Source organism: Zingiber officinale, chromosome 1A, assembly GCF_018446385.1.
Source record: "Zingiber officinale cultivar Zhangliang chromosome 1A, Zo_v1.1, whole genome shotgun sequence".
Taxonomy (NCBI): Eukaryota; Viridiplantae; Streptophyta; class Magnoliopsida; order Zingiberales; family Zingiberaceae; genus Zingiber; species Zingiber officinale.
In genome coordinates this window covers 175,499,614-175,522,532 of record NC_055987.1, presented here as the reverse complement: position 1 = coordinate 175,522,532, position 22,919 = coordinate 175,499,614, and the positions used below count along the sequence as shown (strand labels likewise).

The 22,919-nt window shown below is 35.0% G+C and overlaps 1 protein-coding gene across 1 annotated transcript in view; it reads right to left on the bottom strand.

Annotated features, from left to right (window-relative positions):
* The window catches only part of LOC122038475, a 29,984-nt gene extending 8,096 nt beyond the window's left edge, over window positions 1-21,888 (bottom strand). Inside the window, exons 1-5 of the mRNA XM_042598246.1 lie at window positions 21,594-21,888; window positions 19,937-19,983; window positions 15,022-15,151; window positions 14,725-14,881; window positions 1,433-1,562 (exon numbers count right to left, since the gene is read on the bottom strand). Coding sequence (XP_042454180.1) covers window positions 1,433-1,562; window positions 14,725-14,881; window positions 15,022-15,151; window positions 19,937-19,983; window positions 21,594-21,810 — 681 coding nt within the window. The 5' untranslated portion in view covers window positions 21,811-21,888. The remainder of the gene's footprint in view (window positions 1-1,432; window positions 1,563-14,724; window positions 14,882-15,021; window positions 15,152-19,936; window positions 19,984-21,593) is intronic.
* Between the last annotated feature and the right edge of the window lie 1,031 nt (window positions 21,889-22,919).

Below are 22,919 nucleotides of genomic sequence, written 5' to 3'. Positions count from 1 at the left end.
ATGGATAATTTTAAGAACAATGTAGGATCTGTTTGTCCTTGAGTGCATTCTTGCTTCCTAATTGAGTAAATTTCTCAAACCAAGCTCTCAGAGACTACTTGAGACTGTACAAAGACTTTCTTAATTTACGCACCTTTGAGCTGAATCTCTCCTCAAAGCTCGGTGGACTATCCATATACGCCTCTTCTAAATCACCATTGAGGAAGGCATTTTTAACGTCTAATTAGTACAAAGGTCAGTCTAGATTAGCAACAATAAATAAAAATACTCTCACTGTATTTAGTTTTGTAACAGGAACAAATGTCTTAGAGTAATCAAAACCATAGATTTGAGTGAACTCTTTGGCCGCCAATCTAGCCTTATATCTCTCCACTGATATGTCTAAGTTATGCTTCACCATGAAAACTCACTTACATCCCACGGTGTTTTTCCCTTGATAGTAATGTAACAATCTTCCAAGTATTATTCTTCTCAAGAGCTCTCATCGCCTCAAGCATAGCTTCCTTCCACTTAAGAACTCGTAGGGCCTCTTGTACATTTTTAGGAATGTCTACACGGGATAATTAAGAACAAATAGTAACAAGAGATAAAGACAAATTTGAATATGACACAAACTTTGATATAGGGTGTTTGGTACAATATTTGTCACCTTTTCAAAAAACTATTAGAAGAACTACTTCCTCTTGATACTAACTCCAAGTTAATATTCAGTGTTTTAATGGGAAGAACAACATAGAATGGCCACAAATTATGCGCCTGATTTTGGATGGGAAAGGTAAAAACTTAGATATGTTACATGAGAAGTGACAAAACCAGATGAATTTTCATATTTCCAAGCTTTAACTCTTAAATCTCCACCAGTTTTGTCACTTCTCCTATAAAATATCTAAGTTTACCTTTCCCTTCCAAAATCAACACAGTTTGTGACCATTCTGTGTAGTTTTTCCCATTAAAATGTTCAATATTAACTTGGAGTGAATTAGAGGATCCTGTCATCTACCCATTTAAATTCAAGTTGATAGCAATTTCTCCAAACACCATCGAACCTCCACTCGTGGTGTCAATTAAGGCGGTCTTCCATGGATTTTGATTTTCCATGAAAAATCCTTAGATCAAACCTAGTACTCTAATAGCATGAAGATAAATCAGGAAGAAAAGTAATTGTTTTTCTTATTACTCAACTAGAAATTGCATCAATAAATAGAATATACAAAATACAAAAATAGTAACAAATAAAAGAAAGGAAACTTAAGAAATAGAAATTACTAAAATCAAAGATTATCTCCTAATTTTATGCAATCGGGATCTCAAAGATTATTTCCTGATTTCCAACTATTATTTCCTGATTTTATGAAATCAGGATCTCTTAATTTTCCAACAAAAGAAAACACACAAGTTAATTAAGAAAATGTTTAAACCATAAGGAGCCTACCTTAATATGTTTCTCAAGCTTTTCTTGATCCTTACCCAAGAAGTCTTCTATTAGTTTTGAAACAACTAATTGCAGATCCTTCTTTGCTAGAATGCAAGTTTCTTGAATAGGGAAAATGCGATGGCACCAGCTGTCCACAGAGATATTAGTACACAACCAAATATATCTTCTGATGAGATATCATATGAAAAACTCATGTGGTAATATTAAAGGAAAACTGCATGGATAAAAATAAGGGGTGCAAAGGTTCTAAAATGCCTTATTCAACGATATCAGCAACCTCACTTGCATGTATGCATTTTCAGCAACATCATGTATATAGGGATGGGCGAGGGTCAACATGGGTCTTGATTAAAATCTGACCCAACATGAAATTTTCAAATTACTGAAGATCCAACTCAGAAACTATTGAGAAAGCTTTAAAACGATTAAATTACTCAAGTTTACATTTCAGACACATGCATAAGGTGGATCGAGACTTTTGAAGAAGGGTTTAGATTTTAAGCATGAAGGAGAAATCAATTCCAGAATTAAGGGCTTTGACTTATTACATTACATTAAATTCTTGATATTGGTTTGGTTTAAGATTTGGGCTTCTTAGAATCAAAAAATCCAGGGAAAACTTGAAATTTTGAGTCAAACCAAGGTACACCACAGTTTGGTTCAGTTATTTGCACATCCCTTGGTGCTACGTCTTTCTGATCATTAAGAAGAAACTTGTAGCCAATTCAACTAACCCCAACAAAAACAAAAGTAATCAAAGCAACAGGCATCGGAGAACTCTCAGATCAGTCATTAAACTTAAAAGATCAATCTGAAAGGGAAGATCTAGCTAAGGCTCCACAGGAATAATATTTGAATTTATAATAAAGCATATAAACTGAAAGAAAAAGAAAAATAGGAACAAAGTAACATAAATCATAACAAAACAATAATGCGCATATAATTCTCATATTGATTTAGTACTGCTCATTGACTTTCATGCTCGCATAAATATTCACCAATAAGATGGAAATGACTTCTGTAGTTTCTTTTTCTAAATAGAACAGTAGAACTAGACAAACAAAGCACAACAAAACTGCATCAAACATGAATAAAAAAACCATTAATGACAACAAAAGAGGAAAATGTCATTGGAAATTTTTGTTGAGAAAAAAGGTTGCTTCTTTATAATTGTGTTGGTTGGATTAGTTCTCTTTATTCTAACGGTTTGGCAACAGGACTTAAATGTGTATTTTATATTGATGCTTCAAGTGTGCAAGTTTTGTTGCGTCAATTGAACTTGGAGATTGAAGGCAAATATCCTAGATCAAGTAGATTGAATCCTAGGGAAAGTAGCTCAAATCAAGGAGGCGCTTGGATGACTCATGACTTCATGAGCAAGTAACTCAAATAGAGGGGAGCTTAAAAGACCCAAGGACAAGTAGTCCAGATCAAAGCGACACTTGAATGACTAGGGCTATAAACAAACCAAGCCAAGCTTTGTGTTTTCAAGCTTGTTTGATAAGATAATCAAGTCAAGCCAAGCCTAAAATAAACCAAGCCGTTGAAATGGTTTTCAAGCTTAGTTTGGTTTATTTTTTCCAAGCTTGTTTCGTTTAGATGTTATCGAACTCTTAATTTGAGCTTCTTTAATTTTTGAAACTTTTATATTTTTAAGTTTGTTTGATTGGTTAGTGAACTTGACATTTCAAGTTTGTTTGTTTGTTTTGAGAGTTTTTTTAATTTATTTACAAGTTTGATAAGAGATTTGTTGATGAACATGATTCACAAGTTTTTTGTCATAGGCATTGTTCATATTATTCAAGAACAACGCACAATCTCTCTTCATGAACATTAACTGGTTGAACACATGTATTCAAGCTTGTTCGTTTAGTTTGATTGGTTGCTCAAATTTGTTCATTTAATTGACTTTGTGTATATTGAGTAAACATAAACAAGTTCTTATCAAGTCGAACATTAAGTTTTCTCACGAACGTTTAATTCATTTATAGCCTTACGAATTACTAAAGGGGAAGTAACCCAGATTAAGGAGGCACCTAGATCAAGGATAGGCAGAATGGATTGAGGAGTTCAAGATTGAAGATATGTTTAAATTATCCCAATATAGCTATGAGTTAGATTAAAATTAACCTAAGTTATTTAATTAAACCTATGTTAAACTTTATACCTCTGCGCCGCCCATGACACCATGGGCCCATGCGACGTGTCCGAAAGCATCGTTGGACCTGCGCGACATGTCCGCGGGTGAAACAATATCGGACAAAACGGCTTGAGATTTTAAACTATGCTTTAAACCATATAAAATAACATTTGTTAGCGGTGTGTTTTATTTTGTATTTATTTCCATTGTAACTTAACACTTTTGATTGCTACTAACATTTTATTTGAGTTTGTATTGAATAAAAAGAATCATCGTAAAACACACTTTATATTAAAGGCTTAACATTGCAAGAGCAATGGTCGACTACTTGGAAGAGGACTCCACCACATCTTGAATCTTTGATGAACTCAATTTTACCTATTCAATAAGTCAAATATATTTCTACCTTGTAGCCAATTTTAAAGTATGAGGGATTGTTAAGAAGGTTATAAACCTCCAATAGATAATCATGGAAATCCTATTTAAAGGAGCAAATGGACAAGTGAACAACAACAAACAACAACAACAACCAAGCCTTTTCCCACTAGGTGGGGTCGGCTGTATGAATCGTTTTACGCCATTGAGCTCTATCTCCTATTATATCATCATCTATATTTAAATATATTTTATCTTGTTTTATTGTTGCTAACTAAGTCTTTTTTGATCTTCCTCTTCCTCGTTTGATATGCATGTTTATCATAGTTTCACATCGCCTAACTGGAGCATTTATTGGTCGTCTTGAAGCAGCTTATAAATTAAGACATGTAGGAAACCAAATAGGTGTTATGCCACGTATTCATTTTATTTATCAATATTTGGCTGAATTATGCAAAAAGGCAGCAATACAACGCAGTGTAAAGGATTTGGCATTCTGGAACAAAATACCAATCCCAGGTTATTATGAAGGCAAACAAAAGAAATTTGGTCTCAGAAAATCAAAAACTTATAAAGGAAAACCCCATGACACACATGTCCGGGTTTTTAAGAAGAAGAAGGCTGAGCAACAGCATAAGTGCAAATGTTTCATTTGTGGAGAACCTGGTCACTTTGCTCGAGATTGCAAAAGAAAGACTGGCAACATTGCAAGGGCAGCCATCATGGATCAATTAGATTTACCATCTGATTATGATATTCTTTCAGTTGATCTAAATGAACCTGACTCTGATGCAATTTGCAGTTTATCTGAGGGAGAAGGAGGACCTATAAATTATGCAAGATATGCCTTGGAAGATTTACAATGGGAAACAGCATTCATGATGGGAGATGAGCAATGCGGATGGCGATCCCAAGTCTTTGTAGGAGAGACTATGAAGAACTGCTCACATAATTGGGAAGAAAATTCCATTATACCAGAAGCTAAGTATCTTTATTGCACATTTTGCAAAATGATTACAACAGATGCTATGAGGTTACATTGTTTAATTTGTAAAATGACAACTTGCCCATCATGTGCTAAGTATTATCTGCATAAAACAATCCATATGAAGGAAAAATCATTTATACCTCCTTATCGGAAACAGGATGAAATAATTCAAGAGTTACTTGACTATACACAGCATTTACAAGCAGCTCTAGACAAACAAAAGGGTAAGTCCATCTTATTAGATGATGCAGATAATTCGGAGAATGATAGTTTTCCTTTTTTCGCGGGTGGAAGATAGAATACAGTTACTTTTGAATTTTTAAAAGTTAAGCGGTTAACACCAACAGCAAGAATCCCTGAAAGGAGATCAGAAGGAGCGGCAGGGTATGATTTATTTCTTGATCAAAATATCACAATACCTGCGCATGACAGAATGATTGTTTCAACTGGCATAAGTATGGAATTTCCTGATAATTGTTATGCAAGATTAACGTCTAGATCTGGCGCAGCGGCAAAACGAAGAATTGATATTGGAGCTGGAGTCATTGATGCTGATTATAGAGGTGAGATTAAACTGTTAGTACTTAACAATTCTAACGAATTAATCTCACTTCAGGCAGGAGAAAGCATTGCCCAATTCATACTGGAGAAAATTATGACCCCTCCAATAGAAGCCGTAGATTCATTATCCCACACTGAAAGAGTAGCAGGAGCCTTTGGTTCAACAGAAGAGGAATTAGCATTCTCGGCACCAACAAAATCCCTTCTAAACAGATTATACAACATGGAAATTACTTTTCACATTCCAGGAATTCCTGATACTAAGGTACAAGCTATACTTGATACTGGTGCCACTAAATGTTGTATTTGCCAGGATGCGTTACCAAAAGAAGCTTTTGAAGAGATAAACTACAAGGTGATATTTTCCGGAATAAATTCTCAACAGGAAACAAAGAAAAAGGTAAAGGAAGGTATGATGACAATCTCAAATCATAAATTCAGAATTCCGTTTACCTATCAATTACAGATGAACCTCAAAGATGGTATACAAATGTTGCTGGGATGTAATTTCATCAGAACTGTTGCTGGAGGATTGCGTATAGAAGGCTCAGAAATTACTTTCTATAGAAGTATTACTACTATCAATACAACACCAGAGGTAAATATTTCAGCTTATGCAATTCCTGAATTAGAAATGGAAGCAGAAGAGTTTATTACCCTGCATAATGAACTTAAGGTTGGAAGAAAGGAATTTCTGGGGGCAGTAACAAATTTTCATTTACAATTTGCACCAACTATTCAGCAACTAAAAACTATGGGATATATTGGTGAAAATCCAACTTTGTTTTGGTCGAAAAATAGGATAGTCTGTAAATTGGACATCATAAATCATAAATTCATAATTCCGTTTACCTATCAATTACAGATGAACCTCAAAGATGGTATACAAATGTTGCTGGGATGTAATTTCATCAGAACTGTTGCTGGAGGATTGCGTATAGAAGGCTCAGAAATTACTTTCTATAGAAGTATTACTACTATCAATACAACACCAGAGGTAAATATTTCAGCTTATGCAATTCCTGAATTAGAAATGGAAGCAGAAGAGTTTATTACCCTGCATAATGAACTTGAGGTTGGAAGAAAGGAATTTCTGGGGGCAGTAACAAATTTTCATTTACAATTTGCACCAACTATTCAGCAACTAAAAACTATGGGATATATTGGTGAAAATCCAACTTTGTTTTGGTCGAAAAATAGGATAGTCTGTAAATTGGACATCATAAATCCTGATTTAACTATACAGGATAAACCCCTGAAACATATAACACCAGCAATGGAAGCAACCTTTAAAGTTCATATAGACTCCCTTTTAGCTTTAAAGGTTATTAGGCCCAGTACTTCTAGACATCGGACTATGGCCTTTGTTGTTCAATCTGGAACAACTGTAAATCCAATAACGGGGCAGGAAACAAAAGGAAAAGAAAGATTGGTCTTTAACTATAAAACTCTGAATGACAACACCTATAAGGACCAATACTCTTTGCCTGAGATTAATTTAATATTGAAGAAAATCGGAAATAGCAGAATCTTTTCTAAATTTGATCTGAAGTCAGGATTCCATCAAGTAATGATGGATCCAGAATCTATTTCATGGACTGCATTTCTGGTACCTCAAGGCCTTTATGAATGGCTTGTGATGCCTTTTGGGCTCAAGAATGCACCTGCAATTTTTCAAAGAAAAATGGATAACTGCTTTCGAAACTGTGAGGAATTCCTAGCTATTTATATTGATGATATATTGGTATTCTCAGATTCAGAAAATGATCATGTGATACATCTTACAAAGATGCTTGAAATCTGTGAAAAAGAAGGTTTAGTTTTATCTCCCTCAAAAATGAAGATTGCCCAACCTGAGATAGAATTTTTAGGGGCTTCAGTTGGTAATAGGAAGATAAAACTGCAGCAGCATATTGTTAAAAAAATTCTTGATTTTGATGAGCAAAAATTGCACACTTAAAGGGCTCAGGTCTTGGCTTGGTATTATTAATTATGCAAGACCATATATTAAAAACTTGAGTACTTTACTTGGTCCTTTATACTCAAAGACGACCCCAACAGGTGATAGAAAATTCAAAAATTCAGATTGGGAAATTGTCAAAAAAATTTGTCAAGTCATCTAGGAACTTCCAGATTTAGAATTACCCCCCAATAATGCATACATAGTTATTGAAACAGATGGGTGTATGGAAGGGTGGGGAGGTATTTGTAAATGGAAAACAGGGAAATATGATGCAAAGAACTCAGAACGCATTTATGCATATGCTAGTGGAAAATTTCCTACAATTAAGTCTGCTATTGATGCTGAAATTCATGCGTGTATGGAATCCTTATCTGCTTTAAAAATACATTATCTTGACAAGGAAGAAATCACACTCAGAACAGATTGTCATGCCATCATTAAATTCTTCAATAAAACAGTTCAGAACAAACCATCAAGGGTAAGGTGGATTTCCTTCATTGACTACATAACTGGTACGGGAGTCAATATTAAATTTGAACATATTGAGGGCTCTAACAATTAACTTGCTGATGCTTTGTCAAGATTAGTGCATTATGTTGTTTTAAATCCTAATGATGATTAGAATGAAGTATTCCATATACTAGAAGCAGCACTTGAAGAAATAAAAGATGCGCCAACAATGATACAAGACAAAATGGCAAGCATGATAGACTCAATTATTGCAGCACCAGCAGAGAAGGTGGCATACACAATGGACTCAATTATTGCAGCACCAGCAGAGACGATGGTGTGCACAAGGGACTCAATTATTGCAGTACCAGAAGGGAAGGTGGCGTGCACGATGAACTCAATTATTACAGCATCAACAGAAAAAGAAATAGTGAAGGAATCTACTTTTGAAAAAAGTAGTGATATTGCGGAACAGGTGGATGAAAATTAGGAACTGAGCCCCGGGGAGCCGTTCCTTTTAAACATCCTTTTGTAAATATGTGTGGTGTGTTTTCATTACTTGCATGCTAAGTATTGTAAAGGATTGTATGGTGTGTTTAGGGTTTAGGGTTGTAAAGGGTTTAGGGTTTAGGGTTTAGGGTTGCATCCTTTTAAACATCCAGTTAGACGATTGTAAAGGATTGTAAACACACCACACAATCCTTTACAATACTTAGCATGCAAGTAATGAAAACACACCACACATATTTACAAAAGGATGTTTAAAAGGAACGGCTCCCCGGGGCTCAGTTCCTAATTTTCATCCACCTGTTCCGCAATATCACTACTTTTTTCAAAAGTAGATTCCTTCACTATTTCTTTTTCTGTTGATGCTGTAATAATTGAGTTCATCGTGCACGCCACCTTCCCTTCTGGTACTGCAATAATTGAGTCCCTTGTGCACACCATCGTCTCTGCTGGTGCTGCAATAATTGAGTCCATTGTGTATGCCACCTTCTCTGCTGGTGCTGCAATAATTGAGTCTATCATGCTTGCCATTTTGTCTTGTATCATTGTTGGCGCATCTTTTATTTCTTCAAGTGCTGCTTCTAGTATATGGAATACTTCATTCTGATCATCATTAGGATTTAAAACAACATAATGCACTAATCTTGACAAAGCATCAGCAAGTTAATTGTTAGAGCCCTCAATATGTTCAAATTTAATATTGACTCCCGTACCAGTTATGTAGTCAATGAAGGAAATCCACCTTACCCTTGATGGTTTGTTCTGAACTGTTTTATTGAAGAATTTAATGATGGCATGACAATCTGTTCTGAGTGTGATTTCTTCCTTGTCAAGATAATGTATTTTTAAAGCAGATAAGGATTCCATACACGCATGAATTTCAGCATCAATAGCAGACTTAATTGTAGGAAATTTTCCACTAGCATATGCATAAATGCGTTCTGAGTTCTTTGCATCATATTTCCCTGTTTTCCATTTACAAATACCTCCCCACCCTTCCATACACTCATCTGTTTCAATAACTATGTATGCATTATTGGGGGGTAATTCTAAATCTGGAAGTTCCTAGATGACTTGACGAATTTTTTTGACAATTTCCCAATCTGAATTTTTGAATTTTCTATCACCTGTTGGGGTCGTCTTTGAGTATAAAGGACCAAGTAAAGTACTCAAGTTTTTAATATATGGTCTTGCATAATTAATAATACCAAGCCAAGACCTGAGCCCTTTAAGTGTCTGCAATTTTTGCTCATCAAAATCAAGAATTTTTTTAACAATATGCTGCTGCAGTTTTATCTTCCTATTACCAACTGTAGCCCCTAAAAATTCTATCTCAGGTTGGGCAATCTTCATTTTTGAGGGAGATAAAACTAAACCTTCTTTTTCACAGATTTCAAGCATCTTTGTAAGATGTATCACATGATCATTTTCTGAATCTGAGAATACCAATATATCATCAATATAAATAGCTAGGAATTCCTCACAGTTTCGAAAGCAGTTATCCATTTTTCTTTGAAAAATGACAGGTGCATTCTTGAGCCCAAAAGGCATCACAAGCCATTCATAAAGGCCTTGAGGTACCAGAAATGCAGTCCATGAAATAGATTCTGGATTCATCATTACTTAATGGAATCTTGACTTCAGATCAAATTTAGAAAAGATTCTGCTATTTCCGATTTTCTTCAATATTAAATTAATCCCAGGCAAAGAGTATTGGTCCTTATAGGTGTTGTCATTCAGAGTTTTATAGTTAAAGACCAATCTTTCTTTTCCTTTTGTTTCCTGCCCCGTTATTGGATCTACAGTTGTTCCAGATTGAACAACAAAGGCCATAGTCCGATGTCTAGAAGTACTGGGCCTAATAACCTTTAAAGCTAAAAGGGAGTCTATATGAACTTTAAAGGTTGCTTCCATTGCTGGTGTTATATGTTTCAGGGGCTTATCCTGTATAGTTAAATCAGGATTTATGATGTCCAATTTACAGACTATCCTATTTTTCCACCAAAACAAAGTTGAATTTTCACCAATATATCCCATAGTTTTTAGTCGCTGAATAGTTGGTGCAAATTGTAAATGAAAATTTGTTACTGCCCCCAGAAATTCCTTTCTTCCAACCTCAAGTTCATTATGCAGGGTAATAAACTCTTCTGCTTCCATTTCTAATTCAGGAATTGCATAAGCTGAAATATTTACCTCTGGTGTTGTATTGATAGTAGTAATACTTCTATAGAAAGTAATTTCTGAGCCTTCTATACGCAATCCTCCAGCAACAGTTCTGATGAAATTACATCCCAGCAACATTTGTATACCATCTTTGAGGTTCATCTGTAACTGATAGGTAAACGGAATTCTGAATTTATGATTTGAGATTGTCATCATACCTTCCTTTACCTTCTTCTTTGTTTCCTGTTGAGAATTTATTCCGGAAAATACCACCTTGTAGTTTATCTCTTCAAAAGCTTCTTTTGGTAACGCATCCTGGCAAATACAACATTTAGTGGCACCAGTATCAAGTATAGCTTGTACCTTAGTATCAAGAATTCCTGGAATGTGAAAAGTAATTTCCATGTTGTATAATCTGTTTAGAAGGGATTTTGTTGGTGCCGAGAATGCTAATTCCTCTTCTGTTGAACCAAAGGCTCCTGCTACTCTTTCAGTGTGGGATAATGAATCTACGGCTTCTATTGGAGGGGTCATAATTTTCTCCAGTATGAATTGGCCAATGCTTTCTCCAGCCTGAAGTGAGATTAATTCGTTAGAATTGTTAAGTACTAACAGTTTAATCTCACCTCTATAATCAGCATCAATGACTCCAGCTCCAATATCAATTCTTCGTTTTGCCGCTGCGCCAGATCTAGACGTTAATCTTGCATAACAATTATCAGGAAATTCCATACTTATGCCAGTTGAAACAATCATTCTGTCATGCGCAGGTATTGTGATATTTTGATCAAGAAATAAATCATACCCTGCCGCTCCTTCTGATCTCCTTTCAGGGATTCTTGCTGTTGGTGTTAACCGCTTAACTTTTAAAAATTCAAAAGTAACTGTATTCTATCTTCCACCCGCGAAAAAAGGAAAACTATCATTCTCCGAATTATCTGCATCATCTAATAAGATGGACTTACCCTTTTGTTTGTCTAGAGCTGCTTGTAAATGCTGTGTATAGTCAAGTAACTCTTGAATTATTTCATCCTGTTTCCGATAAGGAGGTATAAATGATTTTTCCTTCATATGGATTGTTTTATGCAGATAATACTTAGCACATGATGGGCAAGTTGTCATTTTACAAATTAAACAATGTAACCTCATAGCATCTGTTGTAATCATTTTGCAAAATGTGCAATAAAGATACTTAGCTTCTGGTATAATGGAATTTTCTTCCCAATTATGTGAGCAGTTCTTCATAGTCTCTCCTACAAAGACTTGGGATCGCCATCCGCATTGCTCATCTCCCATCATGAATGTTGTTTCCCATTGTAAATCTTCCAAGGCATATCTTGCATAATTTATAGGTCCTCCTTCTCCCTCAGATAAACTGCAAATTGCATCAGAGTCAGGTTCATTTAGATCAACTGAAAGAATATCATAATCAGATGGTAAATCTAATTGATCCATGATGGCTGCCCTTGCAATGTTGCCAGTCTTTCTTTTGCAATCTCGAGCAAAGTGACCAGGTTCTCCACAAATGAAACATTTGCACTTATGCTGTTGCTCAGCCTTCTTCTTCTTAAAAACCCGGACATGTGTGTCATGGGGTTTTCCTTTATAAGTTTTTGATTTTCTGAGACCAAATTTCTTTTGTTTGCCTTCATAATAACCTGGGATTGGTATTTTGTTGCAGAATGCCAAATCCTTTACACTGCGTTGTATTGCTACCTTTTTGCATAATTCAGCCAAATATTGATAAATAAAATGAATACGTGGCATAACACTTATTTGGTTTCCTACATGTCTCAATTTATAAGCTGCTTCAATATCATTGGAAATCAATGGTGGCAATTTTCTGAATAACTTATCTGATAGTTCTGAATTGATAAACATTCTACAAGTACATGTCCGTACCATCTTAAACGTGTTTCTCGGAGTTTTTCCTCAATAGATGCAACTCCGACTTTCTCTCTAATGCTCTCATTTCTTATTTTGTCCATCTTCGTATGCCCACACATCCACCTTAACATCCTCATCTCTGCAACTCTCATCTTCTGCTCGTGTGCTCGAGTCATAGCCCAACATTCAGCTCCATATAACATAGCAGGTCTAACTGCGGTTTTATAGAACTTACCTTTAAGTTTAAGAGGTACTTTACGGTCACATAAAACACTCGACGCTCCCCTCCATTTCACCCATCCTGCTAAATGAATAGGCTAAGACAATCTTATGTGTGTATTGCCCAGAGAAGGCTTTATCAAGGTCAATGACTTCATAAATACAAAGAACAAGTATAAACCTTCACAAGAGACCTTTACAGCTCAAGATGGGGATGTTGAAGTGGTTGAGTCCCAGAACCAATAGTTCAAGAATGATTATGGTTGACTTAAAGTATGGATTTTTTACTTAGGCATTAAGCTTAAAGTGGGGGCACTTGTGATACCCTAATTAATTCCCACATGGTGAGTTATGGGCTAATAGAGAAATTTATAAACTTAGATGAGTTGACTACTACCAACCGGGCTTAAGTTAACTACTAGAAACTAGTCAAAATTATACTTAAAAATTAATAAATGCAAAATCAAAATGTTTTCTTACAAATTTTGTGTGTGTCAGGCTCATAGGGGAAAATCCCAAACAACGGATATATGCTTCGGCCTATGGTGTTGTTTGAAGCTTTTTTTCCAAGGAACCAAGATAGGTGGGTAGGGCAAGCTATAGAGATGTTCCACAAACATCTTACTTGAAGATCTATTCTGAGTGCACTAAGTGAAGAGGCAACTCGGGGGCCTACCAATAAGGTACCGACAGTGCCTAGGCAGATCAAACAACAACAACAAAGGTGAAACAACAACGGCGTACAATTCCCAAGGACAAGTTTGACTAGTAAAAAAATATCTAAGCAAAGTGGATAAATTTTTATATCAATGGGGTGTTCAATAGTGTGATTTTGTTATGGTAAAATATAAAGGCCCCTGTTATCCTCATACAACAAAGGTGAAACAACAACAATCAAGCCTTATCCCACTAGGTGGACTCGGCTATATGGATCCTTCTATGACATTGAGCTCTATCCCCTATTATATCATCATTTATATTTAAATAAATTTTATCTAGTTTTATTACGACTAACCAAGTTTTTTTTGTCTTTCTCTTTCTCGTTTAATGTGAATATTTGTCATAGTTTCACATCGCCTAACTAGAACATTTATTGGTCGTTTACATGTTTGTATCATCTTAAACGTGTCTCATGAAGTTTTCCTTTAATAGGTGCAACCACGACTTTCTCTCTGATATTTTTATCTTGTCCACAAGTTCACTTTAACATCCTCATCTCTACAACTCTCATGCTCATGTGCTCGAGTCATAGCCAAGAGAATGACCATGATGATTGAGAAGAGTAAAAAAGTAGCTCAAAATTTCAAAAAGCCTTCTCCGAAAGTTGTTGGTTCTTCCAAATCCTATGAAGACTAAAAGACTACAAGAAAAGGTTATTTAAAAAAAAAAACTTTCCCAATTTTTTTGCAGATGCTGCATCTATGCAAGATCCATTAAGCATAAAAATTTAAAATTTCATTATTTAGTATCTCTATCTCATAGGTTTTAATTTATTCATTCAACTATTTTTGAAGTATATTTTCTGAAATGGAAAATAGAAGGATTAATTAGGAACCTAGTTATAAATGATCTTAACATTTTGTGGTCAAGAGTAGATATGTTATGTTACTGGGACTGTTGAGTATGCAATACTAATGTGGATCCTGCAACATGATTGTTTCTAAATGTTTTTATATATGTTCATAGAGGTATCAAGTGTATGCCACTTAACAGTGTTGGTAACCAACATAGGTATGACATGGTAGATGAAGAGTCCAAGTACCCAAAAAGAGAAGAACTAAAATTTCGTGATTATTAATTTAATAAAATAATGTAATGAACTGGTAGCATTCTAAGCATGTCAACCTAAAATTTAAACCAAAATATTCAAGCAAAATATTGAACCTTAAGTATTGGTATAAAGAAACAAAAAACACTGAAAATTAAATATTATAAACTAAGAGAGGAAGCAAACAAGATACATCACACCAAGAAGAGAAGCACAACCAGAAAGTAACTTTTCGTACAACTCTAAGGAAACATGTATTTGTACTTACAGAGGAGACTTTAGCTTTCGAGATGCCAAAGCACAAAATATGTCTGATACAATGTCAATCACATGACGAGAAGTATTGTTAGGAAAAGTTAATAGAAGCAACCCACTGCGAGTTAGCTTCACCAGTGAAAGATTGAGACTTTGAGCGAGAATGTCATCTGCTTTGAAACACCAAATGCTATGTAAGAATTTTACGAGCGGTGGAAAAAGATGCATTTTTAATTGTTTCAGCATTGCATCATTTACATTTAGATAAACATAATTAGCAAAATATTAATATATCATTGAATCTCCATACCAAAAGGTTTCAATATATTGTCCAGTGAATTTCTAGCTGTTGTTTCAGGAGTTTCAGGATCTACTTCTGCTGATAGTTTCCTCTTTTTTGCACAAGTTTCAGTGCTGCATGTCCCCTTACTGCTAGCAAACTGTAAAATATGAAAAGTAATCATGCAAAGGAAAATATAGTTAAAATTCAAAACTCAAACCTGTTTAAACTGACAAGCAAAGCAAGCTTCTCAAATGCTAACTTAAATGATAATTATACCCCCAGCACAATGTTAATTTCTATGTATGAAATGCTGAGAAATGGCAATTAGCAATTGCTGAGTTTTACACTTATCACAGGCTTTTACCAGCAAATTAGAATATTCCTTCATTTAAAGGAAATAAGATATTGTATTAGTTGTTCAATAAAGAGATTGCTTAATGTACATATATAGTAATCAACAATAACACCTAACACATGTAACTAAATCCTCAATGTGAGACTAAACTTATTCAACATGTAATTATAACTCTAATGCTATTTATTGATAATTCTAAGACTCCCTTTAAATTGGAGCGTAGATGTTATTTAGAAAAAGTTCTCATAAAAATCAAAACCTTGGCACAGTTGAAGATATTAGTGCAATAACTGAGAAACATGAAGAAGTGAGGCTATGAATTGAAGGTTGGACTTCACTTGGTGACAATATTCAAGACATCATCAAGATATAAAATGCCTGATGATCTTCAAGACTTATATGATTTTCCATGAATCCCCTTTTACTAAAGATACTACAAGATTTTGAAGTTGCGAGAATAAAACAATCTATGAGAGTTGTAGAATGAAAACAATAGATGAAAGAGACATAGAGTTGTAGAATGAGAACGATAGATGATATTTCAACATCTACTCTTGGAATAGGAGTTAATAGTGGGAGAGTGACTAAATAAAATCTGGTATTAATCTGAGAGATGAGGATGTTAGAGGGAGACAGCATAAAACTTGAAATCTACTTGAGAGAAAGAGAATAGCTGAAGAGGACACAAAACGGTCTATTTTCAAAGTCACAATCAATTAACAGAGAATTGTTATTAACAAAAAGTGTCATCATGATTCTTTGAGAGGAGAAAAATGTTAGGAGAAGCTTGGGTTGTTAGTTACTTACACCAAGTAAAGAAGTTATCAGGAAAGACTAGTGTTCTAAATGGCGGCCGAGGTAGCCGCCTAGGCGATAGGCGAGCATCAATTGCACCGCCTTTGCTTGAGGAGGTAACTCACCTCCTTCCACCACCGCCGCGCCTCGAACCTCCACTAACGCTACTGTCATTTTCCCACCACGACGCATTGCTCGGGCCCAACGACAATTTGGATGTGTCACGCAAGCCCGGACACGTCGTCCGAGCCTAACAACGGGCCCGGAAGCATCGCCCGAGCCTGCGACGGCCCGAAAGCGTCGCAAGAGCCGAGCGACGAACCCAGAAGCAACGCCCAAGCCTGACGACGGGCCCGGAAGCAACGCCCGAGCCTTGCGACAAGCCCGCCCGAGCTATGATTGGTTAATAATTTTAATCAAGCATCGCCTAAACTATAATTAAATTTTAAGTTAATAATTTTAATCAACTTCTAGTTATGATTGGGATAATTTAAATAGACTTAATTAAAGCCTAATAAAATTATCTCATTAATTTAATATATATATATATATATATACACATATTATTTTTTATTTTTAAATATTTAGATTAAATTTTTTATATTTAATTAATATATTTTATTAAAAGTAAATATAAGAAAAATGACTATTTATAATATTATGTATATAAAATAGTAAAAATAATTCAACGGCCTAAGCAAGCCAAGGCGCTAGGCGATCAATGACCGCCCACTGCCACCGTCACCGCCTACTACAACTTTAGGAAAGACTAACTGAAATCTAACAAATTCCAAGAGAAATTTTGGAAATGACAAATAAAAACAATAGGACACAAAAAGGAGGAGGACTAAGCTTGAATATTGCATAAATTAATCCATAATTGATTAATCTTAAGGCAAAGATAGGATTCAAAGATTTGAGATGAGTAAATGCTCTATATCAATCATTTCCCTATTATTTTTCTAGCAACTATCTCCTTGTTCAGCATTGTCCCTTCGTTTCCTTTTCTATAGAATATCATTTCTCCTTTTTTTTATGGAATCTAAATCCCTCTAATCTTACACCTAATTCAATTTTTAATAACTCCAATTATTTTTCTGCTGAAGTTTTTAAAATTGTCTCACTCCTTTTATTTTTTAAATCTGCAACAATATTTTTTGATATTTTTAAAATGTGCCCTTGTATTTTTTTTCTTCCATTGAGCGCCTCAACTGAACCATGCCTAATAGCCCTAAACTAAGGACATATTTCCTACGGGAGGAAGAAAAGCAACAATAAAATTAAGTGGCCTAAAGATTTTTCCAACAACAATTTTCCTCTATTTCCTTTGGCAAAATGGAGGGAAGGAAAAAATTGAAAAATATTTTCCTAGTTTTCATCTATATTACTCATTTTTCCATAATATAGAGCTCAACACAAAACTTAAGAAAAAATCATATTTATTTTTTTCTTTTCAAATATTTGATTAATATTTTTAACAAATAAAATTTTTAAATTTTAAATTTTCCTTTCACTTTCCTTCTCTCCAAGCAACTCCAAGGAACTAACTCATTTAAAAATATTTCTCTTTTCCTTTGATTTTTTTCTAATTTTTTTTCTTAGCTATTTCCTTCCTTGTAGAAAATAGAACCTAAGGCTAGGCTGAGTCTGGTGAGGCATCCCCCAATAGGAAATTAGGCACCTCCAACAATGAAACCCCTCATCAACTCTATGAGAATCAAGCACAAAAAATGCTTTGTGATAGTTGAAAACGTAATCTTAGTATGTGTTGACATCACTAAAGGAAGAGTTGTAGCTAACAGGGAGGGGAGAGAAGCTAACGGCATATAAATGGGTGTTACCTTGGACGAGAGACTGGCAACAGCTAGCTACCTAAGTGGGCAACTAGAGATTAGGATGACAAAAGGAGCATTATAATATCTTCTTTGACTCGAGAGTGGTGGAACCAACGCTCTTGTTCCTTGAGATGACAATGAAAAATAAAATGCAGCCACTCGTAGCTTTACATGATCAGCATGATCAGGATGTAAACACAATCAAGTGTGCCTTGGAGCGCTCATTAAGGATACTAGGAGAGCAAGGATTAAGGAAACAACTGTGAGATATCCTTGTTGTACAGTCAAGTGAGGTTTCATTGATAAGTATCCCTTGAAGGCACTTATACTGGAAGTGCGAGCAGACTACATAGTCAGATGGCCATAAGAACATAACAAATACCAATAAAGAAAAGTTCTAATTGGCCATGCTCTTTCTTGATCTCTTTCATCCTGTGGAATGCATAAACTCTGTCATATCAACAAAGATTGACTCATGGAGGTGGGATTGGGTGTTAGTGGCGATGATCTCAATAGGGGAATAGTCAAGTAGGAGGCATATAGTATGAGCATAGCAACTTAACAAAGCTAAGCTTCTCCAAAATGAGCCAAGTGTCAAAAACAAAGAGGAACACTAGAAGCAACAATAGGGCAGCGACATCGGATGATGGGTCGAGATGCTAGGGATCATTCAATGGTTGCTTTAGGGTGATGTAAATGAAGATGAAATAAATGCATCACGAAGATCAAATAAATGACACGACCAAAGAGAGATCATGCAGTCCCATTAAAATTGGTGATTGATCATCAAGAGTTAGCAAGATGGTTAGTTGAGGGAAGAGAAAAACAAAGTGCAATTAAGGTTCATGGATCAATGAGAATAAGTTACACCATCATTATAAAGTCCCATCTTAAATTATTTTTTAAATGTATTTAAAACTTTAATTTTTTTAAAATTCTTATAAATGTTTAAGAATTATATTTTGAAAAAAAATTATTTTAAATTCGCATTCAATTTTCAACATATATTGAAAATATAAAATTATTTTATAAAATATTTTAAAATTTTTAAAAAGTATTTTAAAATTTTAAATATTTCTTAATATTTTATAACTATTATTAATAATATAAATTTTATAATTAACAGTTTATTTATAATAAAAATATGTATTTAGAAAATAAAAAAAATTAAGCTTTAAAAAAATTACGGCACCCTTCGTGACCCCATGGAGGACCGCCATAGGGTCACGACACACTCCACACCACCACGAAGGGCTACTACAGGATCGCGGCACCCTCAGCTATGGCCTCACAGTCACGACGCATCACGACCCCGCAATGGCCTCACGATCGAGGTGCCGGTATGGTATCGTTGCTAGTTGACGAGTAGAATGGTAAATTCCACCCATAACAACCGCCACGGCACAAAATTTAAATCCACAGTATTGACCAATAGCCACATTTGACCTTCCAAACATCATATAAACATTCTCAAGCTATTCAATTTAAAATTTAAAATATTTCTTAATATTTTATAACTATTATTAATAATATAAATTTTATAATTAACAGTTTATTTATAATAAAAATATGTATTTAGGAAATAAAAAAAAATTAAGCTTTAAAAAAACTACGACACCCTTTGTGACCCCGTGGAGGACCACCACAGAGTCACGACACACTCCACACCACCACGAAGGGCTACTATAAGGTCGCAGCAGCACCCTCGGCCATGGCCTCGCAATCGCGACGCATCACGACCCCGCAATAGCCTCACGATCGCGGTGCCGGTATGGTGTCGTTGCTAGTTGACGAGCAAAATGGTAAATTCCGCCCGTAACAACCGCCACGACACAAAATTTAAATCCACAGTATTGACCAATAGTCACATTTGACCTTCCAAACATCATATAAACATTCTCAAGCTATTCAAAGCACAATGAGGAGAAAGGAAAAGTGGAAAGAAAAGAAGGGTGACCTCTCCAAGAAGAGACATTGCTTCTTTGGTGGCACTTTTCTCCCGTTCTGCAGAGAATTGTACAAAATGAGCCAAATTCTTATAAAATTTAAAAATGCATGAAGAGAGAAATAAAGCAGATGTAATATTAGCTAGATAACCATATGCCACATATAAGTTCCAAAACTCATGCCTAGATTATAATAAAAGGATGAAAGCAACTCAGCTAATGAAACGTCTTTTCTAATTAATAGAAACTCCTTCATGTAAATTCATGCCAAATAAAAAAAAACAAGGATACATTGCATCTGAATTGATTGAGTAACACCTAGACTGAATTGTCATATAATGTCATATGTAATCTCATCATCTGTGAGGACCATCAAGTTTTTAGAAATTTTTATTGGCAATATTAGCAGCTCTGATAAATTATAAAAAAATATTATATAATGAATTTCACCTTGACATTTTGTTTAAATTTCAATAGCATCAATTATGGAAAGACACTTGAATTGCTCAAGACCATAGCTTATGAAGAAAAGGTGTGTAATTCTAATTGAACCTACACTCCTCGCTGAATCAACTTTGCATTTTACAACTGAAAGTGCTTAGTACAGCCTTGGATTACCTTTATTTTATCTGTTTTCACAAACCTAGTTTGAAACATTTAGAAATGCTAAAGAAACTTTGGAGTATGCTCCAACATGATTCAGAAGATTGTTCATTACAAACTGTGGAGACTTTTGATACAGTTGATACAATCATTTTCTTTGTTCTTCAATCAAGACAAGAAATATTATTTTCTGTAACAAACAACATGATATTATAATATATTGTCAAAACTGAAGATTGCAGTTCGGCACTTGATGGTATATTGGATGGCCTATTACTTAGGATGTCGTTCCTCAATCTCACTACTGCATTCTGGAAAGTCAACACATTTGTGTAAAAGTAACTTATTTGCTGACCCATATCACAAGGCATACGCTGATTGAAACCCCTCTAAAGATGACTGAATGTGTTCTGTGGTGAAGGTGAGCCTCCTCTGGATTGGGCTGAGTATTACAGATTTGGCCTGGGCATATCATCCCATTAATTGGCACGGTTAATTATATTTTCCAGATTACGAGCTCACTTGTTCCTAATAATATATAATGGCACGTGACATAACACTCCGGATCTAAAGACTAACTTTGATATGTCATTCTAAATACCTAGAATAGCTACTCAACTGCTCAAGATAATGATAACACAATATGTCCAGGCACCAGTGGAGTATACACTTATGCCTTCTTAAGAAAAATGCTAACTTTGATAGTATTACATATAAAAGAGCCAACCTATTACAGCATCCAATTCCATTTTGTATGAGTGAAAAGGTCAGTATCCATTCCCGTTCTTCATTAAAAAATAAATAAAATAAAATACAGATCTATTGAGTGTTGTTCTTCTTAACCTTTTTCGTGCTTCCTTGTAACTTCTCGCTTATGAATATATTTTTTGAAAATATACAAGTTATTAAGATCAAGAAAAAAAAACTTAGAGAGATAAATAGTTCTTCTTCAACTTATAGCAATAAATTCCAAGTTCGATAGAGCAGAGTAACAAATTAGCAATCATATTCCAGGGTTTCTAATTTTACAGCTATCGTATATCGAGATATAGCAACGGGGCTCACTGATGGGGCAGGTTATTAGGAATCCAGATCGGGAGCGGTGGAGAAGAGAGGAGGGGGCAGCGTAGTCGTAGCGAGGGAGACTGATCACCGCCGCGTGCTGCTCCCAAGGCGCCATTCTCTCCTCCTTTTGGACACTGTTGCATCTGGACGTCTCTCGATCCTCCGCTCGCTCCTCGCTTTGCCCTTTCGCTTCGTTCGTCTCCTCCGCTGTTGCCATTGAGCGAGCGAAGGGTCCGGCCCCGTGTTTTCGAATCAGTGCATAGACGCGACAGACTAAGCCCTACAAGGCGCAAAAGGGGATAGACAAGTGGACGAAAAAGCCAAAGAAAATGGTTTTTAAAAAAGAAAATAGATATACAATTTTTTAGTTGACGGCATTTTTTTTAATTCAGATTTCCGAGTATTCCTAAATTTCATAGGGCGACATGATGTCCTCTGAAAATGTTTAAAAAATAAATTTTTTTAATGAAAGATTAATTTAAGAATATTAGATTGATGGATTATTTATCATGAGTATTTTTTATTTATTCTCTTGATGGATACAAAATTTGTATAATATCAACTTAAAAAAAAACAACTAAAGGACACAAAGGGACAAATCATTTTTATATGGTGAATTGTCTCCCAGCCTCCATCTGCCAGCTTCCACTCCACTCAGAGTTCTTCCTAATTGAGCTTGGATTCCTCATTTTGAAGGACCAAAGAAAAATGAAAAGGCCCTAGACAGAGAGTGATGATAACAAGTAGGACGGATTTTCATACAATTCAAAATTTATGTAGGACATCTTACATATTCATGGTGTTTGAATCATGGATTATCCATCTATTTATATTATTCAGATTTATCCTAATAGTTGATGAAAAAATTTTATAAAATCAAATTGATATTTTCAAAATTAATCAGTTCAAATAATTAAATATTTAAATTAAAAAAATATTTTGTTACCTTAAATATATAAAATAAAAGATAGTAATGCAAACTCAAATCATTTACGTAATGCTTCCATCTCACGATTTACGATGGTGTCATTTGTCAAATGTACTCTCTTTTTTTTTCTCCTGGAAATTTTTTACAAACTTTATCTATGAATAGAATGAGAAAATGATGACAGAATTCATACCTTTCTCCCATGCCTTAATCTCCATCTAGAGCCGTTCAATTTATTGTGGACCAATCGACTAACACTTTCTATCGATCAAGTGGTCTATTTAACGCCCAACGTTGAAATCGCTACATTAGTTTGCTTGCAACTCCTCCATTCTTCTCCTCTCTACAATGGCTCACTGGCGCTTCCTTTTCAGCTTTTCCTCTCTGCAGTGGCTACG